We start from the raw sequence: 19,076 nt of genomic DNA on the forward strand, positions 1-19,076 counted from the left end.
CTGCAATAGATAAAAGCCTTTCTCAGTGTTTTAGTCATGAGGGAGAAAAGAAAGCTCTCAACAGCATTGTCTGTTTTCCCCTGCTGGCTGCTGACAGTGGCAGATATATCAGAAGAGAAAACATTTATTTGGGCAGGAGGGCAGAGATTCAGGCCTAAAGCCACTCAGAAGATCCTAGATCACTGGATCAGAGGGCATGTCACACAGTGTCAGAAGAGTCAGACTGTGTAGAAGGGCTATACACACACCACTATAGTTAATGTTGCTATCACTGCTAACATTTAAAAGACCAGTATTGTAATCTGGTCTGTTAACGGGAGCACATAAGAAGACAAAGGCCAATTTAATGCAATGAATGACGTTTAATAAATTGTCTGAAGTTACTTGGTCTTTAAGGACTGTTTGAAGGGCTTGAACAGGCCTTTGGAGATGGCAGAAAACATCCTGACGAGAAGTGGACGTTTGTGAGGCGTCTCCTGTTGGGAGCTGACGGGGAGATCGTTTGGCAGTGCAGACATGGCAGCATGTGGCACTATGCTGGGCACTACAGAAGAGAGAGAGAGCGTTTACATGCACTTTAATTCAGAAATGATGTAATGTATGTTACAACTCAACATAACTGACACTGATAAAATGAGAACCAACAGCTTGAGTTTTGGAGAATATAATTACTTTTACATAAGAGATGACTACTGATTGCGTATATAACCTTTGTAAGGTTATTTTGAAGTGGCATTTCTTTGTACACCAATATCTCAAACAGACTGTTGTCCTGTTGTGTGAACTTACGCATGCCATCTTCAGCAGTGGTCTGTACTTGTTCTGATTCAGAGCGGTGGGAATCCTTCTTGTTCCCCTTCTTGAATAGCTAAGTATTTAAAGAGAAAAACATGTTTTAAAAAATGTCACAGCTGACCAACCTCATGATGATAACAATCACACCTACCACACCAGCACAACAACATTTATGATTGGTTTTGGAATGAACGGATGGTTTTATATTTTTTACACTGAATAGCATTGTTTACTCACAACTGTTCATTTAAATACGTTTGCTGTACCTTTAAGTTGCTTGTCAGCCTGACCAGCCTTTGTAGAAAAGATAGTTTCCCGCTGCTAGCCCTCACATCCTCAGCCAGTGGAAGAGCCTTAGGCCCGGTGGTTTTGACTGATGTTCTTGAGGCTGCCCTCAATGCCTCCTTACATCTGTGGAGAAGCGCTTCACTCAAAGACTTGACAAGAATCCTATCAAATGAAGAGTCCTGAGTCGACACGGCCTGTTGGAGGATTTTCTCAGAGCCAAACTCCTCCAACAGATTTTTATAGACGACTCTGTAGACTTTATGAATCCTCAAGTTCTCTGGATAGGCTTGTGTCTCAGAGCAGCCTGACCATGCACAGAAGACCTCCATAACTTTGGGGATCAGGTCTTGTGACTTGCGTGTGACGTCAACTGGGTAATCTTCTGCTGGGGTTTGGATTTCTGTTAGAATTCTCATTACTAACATGCTGATGAGGCCGGTGACGTCATCATCACTGCCCAAGTTATCAGAGGATGGGGTTGGAAGTGTGACATCTTTGACCATGTCTGGGCTGGTTGACATATCGTCCCTGACAATGTTTTGAGCTACACCAGAATGACTGGTGGTATCCACTTCCTCTCCATCAATGTTGGCCTTCAAGATTTGTGCTGCATTGGAGGTCTCGCTTGTTGCCATAATGGAGCCAGAAGGAGACAGCCGAGGGGAGGACTTGCCACTCAATAGATTTCCTACATCAGATATAGTGGTTTCAGATGTTTGGAGAGATTCAGTTGGAGAGGATCCTCTACTTTCTGCATCAGAATCCACAGAGTACATGACCTGGCTTACCATAACTTTGGTAAAGAGACTGACTGTCACTAAATACTGATGAAGAAGAAGAAGAGCATGAAATTCTATCTTCAGACACTCTAGCCAACACCTTGGCCCCCTGAGCCAAACTCATTGAAGTTGAATAGGGCACAAAACTAGGAAGCAGGAGGCACTTAACAGACTCCTCTACAAACAGCTGAACCAGCTCGTAAGTTGTGGGCTCCCCCACCTTGTCATTCCTCTTCAGCTTCGAAAGGATGGTATCAGATGCACTCTTTCCAGCCGCCACTGTCAGTCCCAGAGGGGTCAAGTTGCTATCGGAAATTATGAGGTTGACTTGGTGACTGAGATCACGGGAGAGAGCACCAATCCTACAACGAGGAGGAAGACCGCAGTGACTCTTGATAGACCAATTCCTCGCCACATTCGCTGCTTATCTTCTCAATGTTCTCCAGCATAGTTCCAACCACTTTATCTATTTGTGAAAGCTGTCCTGCAGCCACCATTTGGTCAGATTTTGACAGTTGCTCCTGGACACTGCTGATGATACTGTCCTCTGGCATTCCCAGGTGGACTTTCAGTGAGGTCTGGGAACTTTAAAATGAACAAGCAAAGCATGTTAATTGCTGTCTGAAGTTGGAAAATCGATATCTTAGTGCTAACAAATCTAACAAGCATTATAATTGAGTATTCTAAATGTAATTTATATGTGTGCATTAGATATTGCAAAACACACCTGTTAGAAAGCTGGAAAATATTGAAATGGGGAAATTATTGTTCATCAGTTTGAGGGTTAGGATTAACTGCACACACACACACACACACATTATGGGGAACATACAGTACCTCTTGGAAGAGGGTGTGCTAGACCTTGGTCGGAGAGCCCTGCCGCCACAGTTACTTCGCCAAATATTTAACTTCCTGGATGAGCTCCAGTCTTTTCTGCTCAAAGGCAGTGAAGGATCTTGCACTGCCACCCCTCTTGAGTGAGTCAGCGTTGTCATAAAAGCCCGTCACCCCTAGAATGCGGGCCAGGGCCGGCAGCAGGATCTGCAGGGTGGTCTGTGCAATGAAGTTGACAATGGTCTTGCACTTTAAATCCTTTATAGATCACTTGCCATTGCCTAGAAAAGAAAAAAGAAATGTGTTTTACTTACTTTTTATTTCCTTCTGCACAAAATATGTGAGGCTAGAGCAAAACATGGTTCTAACATACTCATCAGTAAGATTGCGCATGAATGAGATGAGGATTGGGTAGCAGTCCTCCATCTCATCTTTGTTGCCTGGGCCGAATGCAGCCTTAAGAGCATTCTTCTCCAAGAGCTCAATAACAGATCCTCTGTCCGGGTGTTTATTCCTCAATCCTAAATATGTTATTACCATATAGGACAATTCAGGATAAGTCAGACGCTTTTCTCTTAATACAATACTTTGATAAAATTGCTACAATAGGACTATTGAATAAAACTATCCATGCAACATTTCTTACTGACTACAGTTTCTAACATGACCTTTATCTATGATATGCAGGTTTAGAGAACCAACATACTACAGAGGGAAAATCTATGACCTGCATCCGTATCAGTGCCCTGCTCCCCTGACTTCTTGGCACTACTTTTCCTCTTCGCCTTGGATAGAATATAATAGAATAGATTCCAGATCACAAATAATAGACATGTTACATCAGGTCAATGCAGCTATTGTGACAATTGAGTGTTACTAGTCTAGTAGTTGCCCTGTCACTCCTGCCATTTTACCTTTCCTGTCTTCTTGGGCTCCTTCTTGAGCTGGGCCACTGGTTCTTCCTCAACAACCTCCCTCCCCCTCCCTCGGGGGATCATCATCATCTCTCTGTACTACCAAGAGGACATAGGAATTTCATGTCAATGTCAGATTAGATTCTTGCAAAGGACATCATAGAGCTACAGCCATATCAGAGCTAAACTGGTGATTGACTTAATAGAGAGAATTAGACATTTGTTTTGCAATAGCCTATGTTATCTTAAATGACGTTTTCCTTAGTTACATTCCCAAATATTTAGTGTCATTTAACCTACCTTTTCTTCATCCATAATAGCATACAGTATTTTTTATATCTCGAAAAACGTGTCCTTATCTGTGTTGTTTTACTGAGGACAATATTGCAGCCACTGACGAATTAAGAACTTCATACCACGTCATGGAATGTTAGACCTTTATGCACATTCCCATTCTCTCATTAATATTGGGGGGGAAATATATTGATCAGATTACACACTTTCCCCATCAACCGTTTTCGATACAGCTAGGCCCAAAATCTGTTCACTAAGCACTGCGACTCAGCAGGTCAAAACAGAAATAAACCTAGTCTAATTTCGTGTCGACCTCTTGTGGATTTATTTCGGTACCCCATTTAGTGAGCCAGTTGATTGATCTATTCCTTATAGTGCATTCCTTAAAAGTAGGCCTACATTAGGGAATAAGGTGCTATTTGGTAGCATATTCCTCTCTAGCCCATGCCTCCACCAATCCAATGATTTTAGATTTGTAGGAAGAAGCGAACGAAAGTGTACACTTCAGGAGAAGGGAGATATTATTGGACTGTATCCCTAGGCTATAGCCAGGCCTAAACCAAGTAGCCTTGAGTACGATCCCAAAAGCTTGGATTGCAGAAGGCCTATCAGAGCTAAATTGGTGATAACAACTTTAAACTTACTGTAAAACATGTTCTACCTTCCCCTATATTTCACTTACCTTTTCTTCCACCATAGCTAATTGTATATCCCGAAAAGCATGTCATTGACTGTTTTGGCTTTGCTACTTTCATGTCGAGTTATGATAAAAGAGCATTTTTGCAGACGCAGATTTTTAGTTAATCGGGGACGTCATGGACTGAAGGCAGTAGAGGTTAATTGGTTTTAAGAAATGTTTATATGTCGCCCTCTTGTGGAATTATTTAGGTACAACAACGTGTTGTGTAGGATCCAAATGATTGTTTTCTCCTCATCCCTGTGTTACGTCCTATTATCAGTCATAAACAGAGAGCAATACACTTTAATAGTAAAGAGGTAACACTCTTTGTTCCGGTAACCTGCTTCACCCAATGTGATACGGTATCGCTATTATTATTATTTTTTTTAAATTTTAGAACACATTCAAGAACCTCCAGAAGCTAACTTGCTAATTAGCTAAAAGCTATTTAGTCATTGTTAGCCAATGCTAGCGGCTTTTACCTTCTGCACAGATACCAGCCCTGTTCTTAGCCTGGATAATACTCGCCAGTCTACTAGTATCGGACTGTCTCTCCACAACAAAGCCGGATTCCTGCCGTAATCCCTGGACCACTACTTCTGATCTTCACAGCTAGATCACAGCTTGCAGCTAACTAGCTCACAGCTAGCTTGCACTCATCGTGGCATCCAGTACCGAAGCTATCCCTAAGGCCCACCTCCCGGCCTACCCGGCCTACTAGTAACAGACTGAGATTCCCTCTACTGATGGACATTGCATAGGTAAGGATGTTTAAGAGCTCTGCTATAGCTTGTAGTTTTGCTTTAGGTGTGTGTTAGAAACATAGGTATGCCTACCAAACTCATAGCACTTGTTATTTTTCAACGTTACTATTCTGCCCCCCCCCCCCAGTTGGAGAGGTTTCTCCCTCCATATCTCAGTCTGTCAAAAAACGATCCTTGATTGTCAGGGTCTTTTCAGCAATGATGAAGCCATTTAGGCGCTTCACCAAGAAGAACCTGTAACCTGTTACGCTGCATGAAGAACTACTTATGTAACAGCAAGACTTTTGACAAGAGGAATTTCTGCATGTCTACCCTTTCAAAGTCTATTTGATCAAATAAATGCCATTGATTTTACAAGAATTTCAAGTGTTTTGGAAGATTGATAATACTGAAGCAGATTTTCTCAGAGAAATGCACTAGTTCCCCCTTGGTTACACATTTATTGTGCAGTTTTTGAGTTGGCAGGACTTGGGGCAGCAGGTAGCCTTGTGGTTAGAGCATTGGGCCAGTAACTGAAAGGTTGCTAGGTCAGATCCCTGAGCTAACCATGTAAAAATATGACGTTCTGCTCCTGAACAAGGTAGTTAACCCACTGTTCCTAAGCTGTCATTGTAAATAAGAATTTGTTCTGAACTGACTTGTCTAGGAAAATAAATAAAATAACCACAGCTTGACTCTAATACAATAGTTGCTGCATAGACTGTCAGATAACCAGATGTTCTCTATTAATTTAGTTAGATTGGTAAGAGCTTATTAGCAGCAAGGGGAAAACACATAGAGGAGAATTAGCTATCTGCAGCTAGATCAACCCTCTGAGATGTTTTCTATATGTTGAAACTATAAGGTCCAACAGTTGACAGTGTATGTCAGAGCAAAAACCAAGCCATGAGGTCGAAGGAATTGTCCAGAGCTCAGAGACATGATTGTGTCAAGACACAGATCTGGTGAAGGGTACCAAAACGTTTCTGCAATATTGAAGGTCCCCAAGGACACAGTGGCCTCCATCATTCTTAAACGGAAGAAGTCTGGAACCACCAAGACTCTTCCTAGAGCTGGCCGCCAGGCCAAACTGAGCAATCGGGGGAGAAGGGCAGTGCAGTGGAGTATCTTCAACAGCCATAGGCCCAGGGATTTCACATCACATTCCATGATGCAATGCAGAATACGGCTTCACACAGAACAATCACCAAACCCATAAGATAACACTTAGCACAGCCAAACATCATGTATCACATGAAGAGGCATGTGTGTTCTCCAGACGTGATACCTTGTCATGGACCTGCTGTTTTGATCTTCGCTCTCTCTCTCCCTCTCCCCCACCTCTCTCTCTCCCTCTACCACACCTTTTGTCTCGACCTCTGAATGTTCGGCTATGAAAAGCCAACTGACAATTATTCCGGAGGTGCTGACCTGTTGCACCCTCTGTAACCACATTATTTTGTTGACTCTGCTGGTCATCTATGAAGAATGTTTGAACTACAGTACTTGAAGAACGATCTGGCCTTACGATCTGGCCATGTACACTTATAATCTCCACCGGCACAGCCAGAAGAGGACTAGCCACCCCTCAGAGCCTGGTTCCTCTCTAGGTTTCTTCCTAGGTTCCTGTTTTTCTAGAGAGTTTTTCCTAGCCACCGTGCTTCTAAATCTGCATTGCATGCTATTTGAGGTTTTAAGCTGGGTGTCGGAATAAGCATTTTGTGACATCTGCTGATGTAAAAAGGGCTTTATAAATAAATTGTACTGATTGATTGATGATTGATTGTATGAAATGGAGTAGCATATATCCATCATGTAAAATGAACATTGAGCACTGTCTCCATGGAGTATAGCACTGCAGCCTTAGGCAATGTATATTTACGTGGTGCATAACATTATCTCATATCACATGCATGGCAACCTGTGAAATAGATCAACAGATGATGTTTTATCTCCTCTCAAGGTCTGTTGATTTACAGTATCTCAGAATCAGGAACTGTCATATCCCATGTGATATGTCAAAACAAGTTGATACATGGTGCATTGGGTTTGTATTTATTGTGGATCCCCTTTAGCTGCAGCAGTTACTCTTCATGGGGTCCAGTAAAATGAAGGCAGTTATATAATTGTAAAAACATTCCCGATACATTCACAACAGATTTCACAAAATCCATGTTCCTTTTTGATTTCGGGGCAGGCTGTCAACAGCACGTACTGTGACACTATGATAAGTCAACAATACCTCTAGGCATATCTGACGTCATGTATTTGATATCTTTATGTGAAGGTTCATGTCCATATTGACATCAGTTCATTGTGTTTGAGGACGGTTCACTGACCAGTTTCCAACGGATACGATTAGACTAGTTTAACAGTTACAGAACAGCTACAGTAGCCTATCAGAACAGCTGCAGTATCAGAGGCGCAGAGCCTTAATTAACGGGCTACACATAATGGCTGACGACAGCCAGGTAAGGTTCATTTTAGCCTACGTTTAATGTGCTTTACAGTTGTCCTAATCCCATCTTGTTCTAATGGCAAGTCTGCCTTAAGTGCAGAAACTATGGTTGATATTAGAAAATAAGTATGATTGGAAGTTTAGGCAAGTAATTCCAATTGGGGAATTGTTGTGGGATGTTAGCATACCATATTGCGCGTGTAGCATTCGTGCCATGGAGGATTGTGCAGGCCGGCAGGTTGCTACAGGATCCTAGTATCATGTATGTTATAGGGATCAGATCTGGCTGACTTTTTCACCTGAACTGCTCATTGGCTGTCCATAATGAGCCCAGCGAGCAGGATGTGTAGCTGGGCTCTGCAATAATTAGCTCCCAGAGCAATTACAAATAACTATTCTTGTTTTAAAAGCGTCATTACAACTAGCAACATGACGGTCAGTCACCTCTAAGCAGGACTCAGTAGAAACGCTATGTGTTGGATTTGTCCATGTCTCGCTAAATTAACCTAGCTACCATAACAGCCGTGGAGAATTTATACTACAGTTTTAAGGGATCTCTCTGAAGGTTTTAGATGATACAGTGGTGCTTCGTCCTCTGGATGAAGAACCATACATCTCGGCTTGGCTTCATTGCATTATTATTTGGGGAACGTTGACATGCCATTTTTGTTGACGGATGGATGAAAATAATGTAATTATAGTATCGTTATACATAGGCTAGCAGGAAAATCCGCATGAGATATCCATAGAACTGATCCCTGCTCCATTTCAGCACCATGCCGCGGTCTCAGGTGCTGCCCAGACTCGAAACATTTCAGCGAAATGGGACGTTCCCCTGATGCCAAGAAACGTGTCAGCTCTATGCAGCGGACAGCTCCACAGTGCTGAAATAGTTCAAGCCCCCTTGAACGTCTGATTTGAAATTATTCTGCAAGTGGTTATAATTTATTGCACGTCCTAGTATTGCAGCTTTGCAACCTCAGAATTATAGATAATGGATGGCAGCGAGTTACGTTTTTGTGCATGGTGATGAATGACGATGCATGATAAACCATAAATTAAACGCAAAAACGTGCACTTAGACATATTTTCGTTTGGCAGAACTTTGACAAGCTTTTATTTGTTTTCTAATGACATTGACAATTCATATAGACATTAGACTTAGGCCTAATTGTGACATCATGTGTGTATGACATCTTTGAAGAATGCTCTGGCTTCAGCCAATCGGAATCGAGTATTCAACAATGCTTTGGCATAATTCAAGGACGTTCATATTCACTTCAGTTGTCTGCCGATGGTTCACTGACGTTTTTTCAAAGGAGGTATTAGTATTTCCTCTAAACAGCCTACAACAATAAGCTACACATCATGTCAGATGACAGCAAGGTATGGTCATTTAGCCTATTTTGAGTTTAGAGGAGAAATTACTAACAATATAGTAGGTCACTAACACAGCAATAGGTCTCACTGGTTTGATCCATGGCCTGAAATCTGACCACTATTGCCGTTTTGTTTAAAATAGGAGCGAATAAGTTGTTTCATAAAGTCACTGATATTGACCTCTTATTTATCCACCAGAGCGTGAAATGGGAGGATCCCCCGGATGACCAAAATAAAGTCGTGGAGAACATGAAGGATGAAACAGAGACACATGAGACCAACAAGAACAGGACAAGAGGCAAGGTAAGAAATATGCTGTCCTTTACACATGCTCTGCCTACTTAGGCACAGATCTAGGATTAGTTTACTATCACTAAATCCTAGCCTTACAGCATTAGGAGGAGACGCTACACTGACCTTAGATCTGCTATGAGACCTATAATCTGTTGTCATGTAGGCTAAACATAAGTCCAGTGGCTGTGCCAAGAAGACTTTCGTGGAGGAGGACAGCAGCATTGGTGCAGGTCCGAGATTACTTCATGTTGGGTGCAGGTTGTGTTCAAATTCATCAGCACTAATCTGAGAAGATAGTATCTATATAGGTGAAAGCAATATAGTGGAGGCCCGCAGAGAGATGTGCCTTTACCTGTCCAGTGCAATCAAATACCTAAAGGTGAAGGAAATTAGGGATCAAGTTCAGATTCAACTTTAGATTTCTCTTTGCGGTTTCCCAGAGTCTTCTCAGACACCCGGGTGTGGTTTCCGGGAAAGGGGATCTATCATTGAGCAGCTGGAGAAGGAGGATCAGAGGATTCTAATGCCTTCTCTCAAGATTGGGACATGCTGTGCCCCAATCCTCCTCTCCTTCCTGAGGAGTCTAACTGATGAGCAAGTCCCATGTCTTTTTCCAACCTCACATACAACTCTGAATTTATAGTCATAGTGCACCTTCTAACCACAAATGGGATTTCAAACATTACACCTAACCCTAAGGTAGTAGTTTTGGAATTGTTAGCTAGATTACTCGTTGGTTATTACTGCATTGTCGGACAAGCACAAGCATTTCGCTACACTCGCATTAACATCTGCTAACCATGTGTATGTGACAAATAAAATTTGATTTGATTTAACATTACTGTAACCACACCTCTAACTCTTCCTGTAAATCAAGATCAAAGTCTCTCATGTACTTGCTAATTGCTTAATTAAATACACTTTTATTTTCCTTAACATGGCTATCTAGTGACTCCACTAACTCAACACCAGGGTACAGGTAAAATATGTTTCCTTTCTTTTATTTTCTCTAGCCAATGGAGAGTGATTCAGCAGGGCATGAAAAATAAGTCTCTCCACATAAGGTTCTGGTCAAAAGTTGTGCGCTATACAGGGAATGGTGTCACGGATTGTTAAGATTGTTAAAGTCGTGACCCAGACAGCCCTCCGCATTCTCCTACCAGCGCTAGCTCGTATCATGGGGGTGAACCTGAGGAGTGGGGCAACCTCCCCAGAATCCCAGTGCTCTCTGACAGGGTCTGAGGATTCCTTAGGCAGTCTGGATGAGAGAGAGAAAAGGCTGCTGATCAGTGAGATGAACTACTGGACTAAGGAGAGGAGGAGGAATGGCAGTGCAGGATGCCGCCAAAAATCCACTCGCAGAACCTCATCACCATGCTGTTCGCCTAAGAGGTATGTTCACAGCAATATTTCAACATAATAATTGCAAGACCTGATCCATACTTATCATAAATTATTAACTTGGAATTCACACCTTGTAGTTTTAAGTTCTGGTCAGAAATGTTGCCACTGAGGGGGTGGGTCCAGGTGAAAGTCATTTTTAACTGGGTAAGCCATAAAGTCATCTATGAATAAATAGATCAGGTACATGCCTTTCAGAATTAATCATATTCTGATGTCGTACAAACATAAAAATCAGGCAAAAAATCGTGTCAGTTGGCTTTAGGCTTCTAGAACTACGGTGGTATGAGAAGTAATCCATCATTGCTCTAATTTGGTTTTCAGGCTCACTAATGACCCAGATTAGATACAGTTGGTCACATTTGCATGGCTTAAGTGGTGATTGTGTGTTTATCTTCAAGGTCCCAGACCTCATTGCAGAGCTTGCCTGCAACTAGAGAGGCTCCCCTCATGGAGGAGCCTCTGAAGGCTCTTTTTGGGGTAACGGAAGAGAGCCTCCTGATATCCCTGGTTGAGGGTCACTCCATCCCCACCTCCTCCAGCTCCTCCGAGTTGAGCTGTGCTATCGTGGGGGAGGTAGTACACCAGCTTAACTCTGGCCTCTCAGTGGCCATTCAGGCCAGCTATGGACAGTCAGGACATAGCAGCAGGCAAGGAGGTCATTCGGGTAGCCTCGGTGCAGATCCTGGCCGAGCTACAGAGCCAAACGTCTGAGCCAGAGTGGGTAGGGTTTATCGAGCCCCTCATGGACCCTGTGACCGATGATGTGCTGGATGCCATTGTCGGCACAATGGACAAAATGGCACAGGACTTCAACATCCTATTGGATCTGGCCAAGAAGATGACAATCTTGGGGTCTAAATTTCTGACCAATCTTCAATGTGACCTTGATGTTGAGTGTCCATCTGGGAAAGAAGGGACCACTCACTTTCTCAAAGAGACTGGATCCTCTACCAGTGTGGCGTCCAGAAAGATTCAGACCCTCTCTAGCCCCGACTTTCAGTCTAAAGCCCTGAAGGCGGTGAGCACCATCCTTACAAGGAAAGTCAGCAGCTCTTCTGGCATGGCTCCTTCCTCTAGGCCTTCTAGTGCTGCTCCTAGCCTTACTGAAGCCCCCCTGAATACCAGCTGCACAGCCCTGACATCTGTAACATCCACTGCCACAGTGATTGTTAAGGCATTTGTGGGAGGCATGGAGACGATAGCATCATTTGAAGGCACATGTGAAGCAGTTGATTGGCCAGTTCCTGTAAATGACCACAAAACAGGACCTTCACAGATGATAACCCTCTCTCTAGCCCACACACTCTACGGCCGTATACGAGCAAAGCTGAGGGACCTTTCAACTCTAGCCGCTCGAGAAGAAGGTGTGGCTAAGGATGCTTCTCTTCTGGAGTCTTCAGACACCCTGGAAAAGGCAACTGTTTCAACTGTTGAGGTCCAGTTACCCAGCACCGAACTTAGTAGACGTTCCCAGAGAGAGCCAACCAATACCAGCTCTCTGTCTCTCCAATCTGGATACCAGTACTCAATAAGTTCTTAGCAGTGTTTTTTCCATCTACAAGTCAGAGTTATCAAAAGTGGAGAGTAAATCCTTGGCCGTTGTCAGTTCATCTGATGAGTCCCTAGAGGCTTGTTGGTTTGTTGACGGTGTCCTATCAAAGCTTGATGACTATACTATTTCCCAGTCACCCTCACCCAATGAAGACTTGAGCGTGAGTACTAAATATTCTCAACTGAGCTCAGAAGAGAGTGTCAGAATCACAGAGTCCTCAACTAGTCTGATTCAGAGCATTAAGAAGCTCTCTAGCAATGACTTTCAGACTCAGGCAGAAGAGGCAGTGAGTAAAGTGCTGATGAGATCCAGTCATTCCTTTATCACACAGATCAGCCATACTGGTCTTCAGAAAAGTCTGCAGGCTGGCTTATCATCTAGCTCACCATCAGAGATCCATGTCCTTTCAGAATCCATGTCCTCCATGTCCTCTGAGAATACAGCCTCTGGATTAGTGGAAACCTTTGTCAAAGGAATGGCGACTATTTTCCAGAAAAATGAGTCCACTGACACTGTGCTACTGGAAAGAAGTGGGAGAGTTTCGCAGTGCTCCCACGGGGGCTCCCAACTGGATGATACTGAATTGAGTGTTAAAATATCAGAGGAGAAGCTTTGGTCAACAGCTGCGTCAGTATGAAGAACACACTTAAGGATTTCTTCACAGGGCTGAAGCCATCTGGATCCGAAAGGACAGAAAAGGCTTCTTCCAAAGAGACCCTTGGGGAAATCCTGGTTGCAATCCAGAGTGAGATCTCAAACTTAGGGCGAATGAAGGATTCCAGGGAACTCCTTCAGATCAATGATATGGTAGGAACTATGCTGAAGGAGGTTGAGAAAAGTGAGGATGACAGTGAACAAGTCTGCCAAGACATCCCTAGAACCTGTTCATCTTTGTCCACTTCTTTAAATGGTCGTAGTTCCTTGTCCAGCTCTTCAAAGGGTCCTAGGTCAGAGTGTGAGTTAGAGATCAACCTCCCTGGCACTCCCATCCCTGACAAAGTGTCTTTTGATCTGACCTGCCCCATCGTCAGGAGCTCCTGCATCGACACCAGGGTCTCTAAAATGCCAGAAATTTCTTCAAGTGACCTAAAGACAAAGATGATGGAACACACAGATGAACCCCTGCATCGTAACAGTCCAATGACTGACAGCAGCCGACCACCGAGTGCTAAAGCCTCTTTTCGATCCTCCACTCCATCTTTCACCAGCAAGGGAACCTCTTTGGTACCAAAGGGAGATGAGATTGACATTGAAGAGAAGGAGGTGTGTATCCCCAGCAGCTCTGGCCATCTGAGGGAGCTCTTAATAACCCCGGACATCAGCAGTGCCACTGCAGTACTTGATGGACTCCAGCAAAGATGATGGCATCTGTTTTGTCACCATACTGGTGATAAGGTTGATATCGGAGATCAGACCCTCAGCCCTAGATGGACCCTCCCAACAGGCAGCAGATCTGACAGAAACATCTCAGCAACTCATCAGACAAGTCCTGTCTGAGTTCTGTGCTGCATCCAGATTCTCCAGGACACAGGCATATTCCCAGATCCTGAACATCCAAAGGGTGTTCAGAGGTGTACATAAAAACCTAATTGAGGAGTTAGGCTCTGCCCTGCAAGCAGCTATTTCCTCCCAGGACCCTGCATTTGACAGAGTCCTGGTAAAGTCCTTGACCCAGCAGCTGGTACAGGGATGCAAGGAGGCGTCAAGACCAGCTTCTGCTGCAACAAACCCATCAGACCAGGCTGAGACAGAGAGGGGGGCTGAGCAGAAAGCAAGAAGGAGCTTCCTTTGCTTTTCAATTACCAAACTCAGGATCAACTTCAAGGTATAGCAGGGAGTTAGCATTTGTTTTTGGTTCCAGTTAGGTGCTGATGTTATTGATGATAAGACAAATACATGAAATACATTTGCTTTATTCATCACTAAATTGTTGCCTTGGATTCAGAAGTTTTCCATTTATTTATTTATTCTCTGTACCATTTTCTTTACCTTTCTTCTGTTAGCGTTCCAAGAGAGCAAACAAAAAGGACTGCCATTCAGTCCAGGAACAGACTGAGATTCCCTCTACTGATGGACATTGCATAGGTAAGGATGTTTTAGAGCTCTGCTATAGCTTGTAGTTTTGTTTAGGTGTGTGTTAGAAACATAGGTATGCCTATCAAACTCATAGCACTGTTATTATTCAATGTTACTATACTGCATCCCCCCCCCCCCCCGTTGGAGAGGTTTCTCCCTCCATATCTCAGCCTGTCAAAAAACGATCCTTGATTGTACGGGTCTTTTCAGCAATGATGAAGCCATTCAGGCGCATCACCAAGAAGAACCTGTAACCTGTTACGCTGCATGAAGAACTACTTTTGTAACAGCAAGACTTTTGACAAGAGGAATTTCTGCATGTCTACCCTTTCAAAGTTTATTTGATCAAATAAATGCAAATTATTTTACAAGAATTTCAAGTGTTTTGGAAGATTGGTAAAACTGAAGCAGCTTTTCTTAGAGAAATGCACTAGTTCCCCCTTGGTTACACATTTATTGTGCAGTTTTTGAGTTGGCAGGACTTGGGCAGCAGGTAGCCTTGTGGTTAGAGCATTGGGCCAGTAACTGAAAGGTTGCTAGGTCAGATCCCTGAGCTAACCATGTAAAAAATATGACGTTCTGCTCCTGAACAAGGTAGTTAACCCACTGTTCCTAAGCTGTCATTGTAAATAAGAATTTGTTCTAAACTGACTTGTCTAGGAAAATAAATAAAATAACCACAGTTTGACTCTAATACAATAGTTGCTGCATAGACTGTCAGATAACCAGATGTTCTCTATTAATTTAGTTAGATTGGTAAGAGCTTATTAGCAGCAAGGGGAAAACACATAGATGAGAATTAGCTATCTGCAGCTAGATCAACCCTCTGAGATATTTTCTATATGTTGAAAATATAAGGTCCAACAGTTGACAGTGTATGTCAGAGCAAAAACCAAGCCATGAGGTCGAAGGAATTGTCCATAGAGCTCAGAGACATGATTGTGTCAAGACACAGATCTGGTGAAGGGTACCAAAATGTTTCTGCAATATTGAAGGTCCCCAAGGACACAGTGGCCTCCATCATTCTTAAACGGAAGAAGTTTGGAACCACCAAGACTCTTCCTAGAGCTGGCCGCCAGGCCAAACTGAGCAATCGGGGGAAGGGCAGTGCAGTGGAGTAGCTTCAACAGCCATAGGCCCAGGGATTTCACATCACATTCCATGATGGAATGCAGAATATGGCTTCACACAGAACAATCACCAAACCCATAAGATAACACTTAGCACAGCCAAACATCATGCATCACATGAAGAGGCATGTGTGTTCTCCAGACGTGGTACCTTGTCATGGACCTGCTGTTTTGATCTTCGCTCTCCCTCTCCCCCACCTCTCTCTCTTTCTTTCTCTCTCTCTCTCTCTCTCTCTCTCTCTCTCTACCACACCTGTTGTCTCGACCTCTGAATGTTTGGCTATGAAAAGCCAACTGACAATTACTCCGGAGGTGCTGACCTGTTGCACCCTCTGTAACCACATTATTTTGTTGATTCTGCTGTCATCTATGAAGAATGTTTGAACTACAGTACTTGAAGAACGATCTGGCCTTACATTCTGGCCATGTACGCTTATAATCTCCACCGGCACAGCCAGAAGAGGACTAGCCACCCCTCAGAGCCTGGTTCCTCTCTAGGTTTCTTCCTAGGTTCCTGTTTTTCTAGAGTTTTTCCTAGCCACCGTGCTTCTAAATCTGCATTGCATGCTATTTGAGGTTTTAAGCTGGGTGTCGGAATAAGCATTTTGTGACATCTGCCGATGTAAAAAGGGCTTTATAAATAAATTGTACTGATTGATTGATGATTGATTGTATGAAATGGAGTAGCATATATCCATCATGTAAAATGAACATTGGGCACTGTCTCCATGGAGTATAAATCAAAATCAAATCAAATCTATTTGTCACATACACATGGTTAGCAGATGTTAATGCGAGTGTAGCGAAATGCTTGTGCTTCTAGTTCCGGCAATGCAGTAATAACCAACGAGTAATCTAACTAACAATTCCAAAGCTACTACCTCATACACACAAGTGTAAAGGGATAAAGAATATGTACATAAGGAAACCTGAATGAGTAATGGTACAGAGCGGCATAGGCAAGATTCAGTAGATGGTATCGAGTACAGTATATACATATGAGATGAGTATGTAAACAAAGTGGCATAGTGATACATGTATTACATAAAGATGCAGTAGATGATATAGAGTACAGTATATACGTATACATATGAGATGAATAATGTAGGGTATGTAAACATTATATTAAGTAGCATTGTTTAAAGTGGCTAGTGATATATTTTACATCAATTCCCATCAATTCCCATTATTAAAGTGGCTGGAGTTGAGTCAGTGTGTTGGCAGCAGCCACTCAATGTTAGTGGTGGCTGTTTAACAGTCTGATGGCCTTGAGATAGAGACTGAAAAACAGCTTCTCGGTCCCAGCTTTGATGCACCTGTACTGACCTCACCTTCTGGATGATTGTGGGGTGAACAGGCAGTGGCTCGGGTGGATGAAGTTTATGGCCTTCCTGTGACATCGGGTGGTGTAGGTGTCCTGGAGGGCAGGTAGTTTGCCCCCGGTGATCCGTTGTGCAGACCTCACTACCCTCTGGAGAGCCTTACGGTTGTGGGCGGAGCAGTTGCCGTACCAGGCGGTGATACAGCCCGACAGGATGCTCTCGATTGTGCATCTGTAGAAGTTTGTGAGTGCTTTTGGTGACAAGCCAAATTTCTTCAGCCTCCTGAGGTTGAAGAGGCGCTGCTGCGCCTTCTTCACGATGCAGTCTGTGTGGGTGGACCAATTCAGTTTGTCTGTGATGTGTACGCCGAGGAACTTAAAACTTACTACCCGCTCCACTACTGTCCCATCGATGTGGATAGGGGGGTGTTCCCTCTGCTGTTTCCTGAAGTCCACAATCATCTCCTTAGTTTTGTTGACGTTGAGTGTGAGGTTATTTTCCTGACACCACATTCCGAGGGCCCTCACCTCCTCCCTGTAGACCGTCTAGTCGTTGTTGGTAATCAAGCCTACCACTGTTGTGTCGTCCGCAAACTTGATGATTGAGTTGGAGGCGTGCGTGGCCACGCAGTCGTGGGTGAAAAGGGAGTACAGGAGAGGGCTCTGAACGCACCCTTGTGGGGCCCCAGTGTTGAGGATCAGCGGGGTGGAGATGTTGTTACCTACCCTCACCACCTGGGGGCGGCCCGTCAGGAAGTCCAGTACCCAGTTGCACAGGGCGGGGTCGAGACCCAGGGTCTCGAGCTTGATGACGAGTTTGGAGGGTACTATGGTGTTAAATGCTGAGCTGTAGTCGATGAACAGCATTCTCACATAGGTATTCCTCTTGTCCAGATGGGTTAGGGCAGTGTGCAGTGTGGTTGAGATTGCATCATCTGTGGACCTATTTGGGCGGTAAGCAAATTGGAGTGGGTCTAGGGTGTCAGGTAGGGTGGAGGTGATATGGTCCTTGACTAGTCTCTCAAAGCACTTCATGATGACGGAACTGAGTGCTACGGGGCGGTAGTCGTTTAGCTCAGTTAACTTAGCTTTCTTGGGAACAGGAACAATGGTGGCCCTCTTGAAGCATGTGGGAACAGCAGACTGGGATAAGGATTGATTGAATATGTCCGTAAACACACCAGCCAGCTGGTCTGCGCATGCTCTGCGGGCGTGGCTGGGGATGCCGTCTGGGCCTGCAGCCTTGCGAGGGTTAACACGTTTAAATGTTTTACTCACCTCGGCTGCAGTGAAGGAGAGTCCGCATGTTTTGGTTGCGGGCCGTGTCAGTGGCACTGTAATGTCCTCAACGCGGGCAAAAAAGTTATTTAGTCTGCCTGGGAGCAAGACATCCTGGTCCGTGACTGGGCTGGTTTTCTTTTTGTAATCCGTGATTGACTGTAGACCCTGCCACATACCTCTTGTGTCTGAGCCGTTGAATTGTGATTCTACTTTGTCTCTATACTGACGCTTAGCTTGTTTGATTGCGTTGCGGAGGGAATAGCTACACTGTTTGTATTCGTCATGTTTCCGGTCACCTAGCCCTGATTAAAAGCAGTGGTTCGCGCTTTCAGTTTCACGCGAATGCTGCCATCAATCCACGGTTTCTGGTTTGGGAATGTTTTAATCGTTGCTGTGGGAACGATATCTTCAAAGCACGTTCTAATGAACTCGCTCACCGAATCAGCGTATTCGTCAATGTTGTTGTTTGATGCAGCCTTAGGCAATGTAAATTTACAGTGTATATTTACAATGTATATTTACGTGGTGCATAACATTATCTCATATCACATGCATGGCAATGTAACGGATGTGAAACGCTAGCTTAGTTAGCGGTGGTTCGCGCTAAATAGTGTTTCAATCGGTGACGTCACTTGCTCTGAGACCTTGAAGTAGTGGTTCCCCTTGCTCTGCAAGGGCCGCGACTTTTGTGGAGTGATGGGTCACGACGCTTCGTGGGTGACTGTTGTTGCTGTGTGCAGAGGGCTTTTGTGGAGCGATGGGTAACGATGCTTCGAGGGTGACTGTTGTTGATGTGTGCAGAGGGTCCTTGGTTCGCGCCCGGGTATGGGCGAGGGGACGGTCTAAAGTTATAC

General features: G+C 44.0%; 1 protein-coding gene across 6 annotated transcripts; it reads right to left on the reverse strand.

Moving 5' to 3' along the window:
- Nucleotides 1-342: 342 nt before the first annotated feature.
- LOC118964904 lies at nucleotides 343-3,700 on the reverse strand. 6 transcript variants are annotated; one of them, XM_036980370.1, is made up of 7 exons: nucleotides 3,611-3,700; nucleotides 3,424-3,481; nucleotides 3,070-3,217; nucleotides 2,700-2,977; nucleotides 1,062-2,447; nucleotides 790-868; nucleotides 343-544 (listed from the first exon to the last, which is right to left on the reverse strand). In XM_036980370.1, exons 5-7 carry the CDS (start codon nucleotides 1,872-1,874, stop codon nucleotides 381-383), a joined length of 1,056 nt encoding a protein of 351 aa, XP_036836265.1. In that variant the 5' UTR covers nucleotides 1,875-2,447; nucleotides 2,700-2,977; nucleotides 3,070-3,217; nucleotides 3,424-3,481; nucleotides 3,611-3,700; the 3' UTR covers nucleotides 343-380. The 6 variants fall into 6 exon arrangements, with proteins under 6 accessions (XP_036836265.1, XP_036836264.1, XP_036836266.1 ...); XM_036980369.1 differs by having other exon boundaries at nucleotides 3,070-3,481; XM_036980371.1 differs by lacking the exon at nucleotides 3,424-3,481 and having other exon boundaries at nucleotides 3,611-3,695.
- Between the last annotated feature and the right edge of the window lie 15,376 nt (nucleotides 3,701-19,076).

This window comes from Oncorhynchus mykiss, chromosome 6 (assembly GCF_013265735.2).
Source record: "Oncorhynchus mykiss isolate Arlee chromosome 6, USDA_OmykA_1.1, whole genome shotgun sequence".
Classification (NCBI taxonomy): domain Eukaryota; kingdom Metazoa; phylum Chordata; class Actinopteri; order Salmoniformes; family Salmonidae; genus Oncorhynchus; species Oncorhynchus mykiss.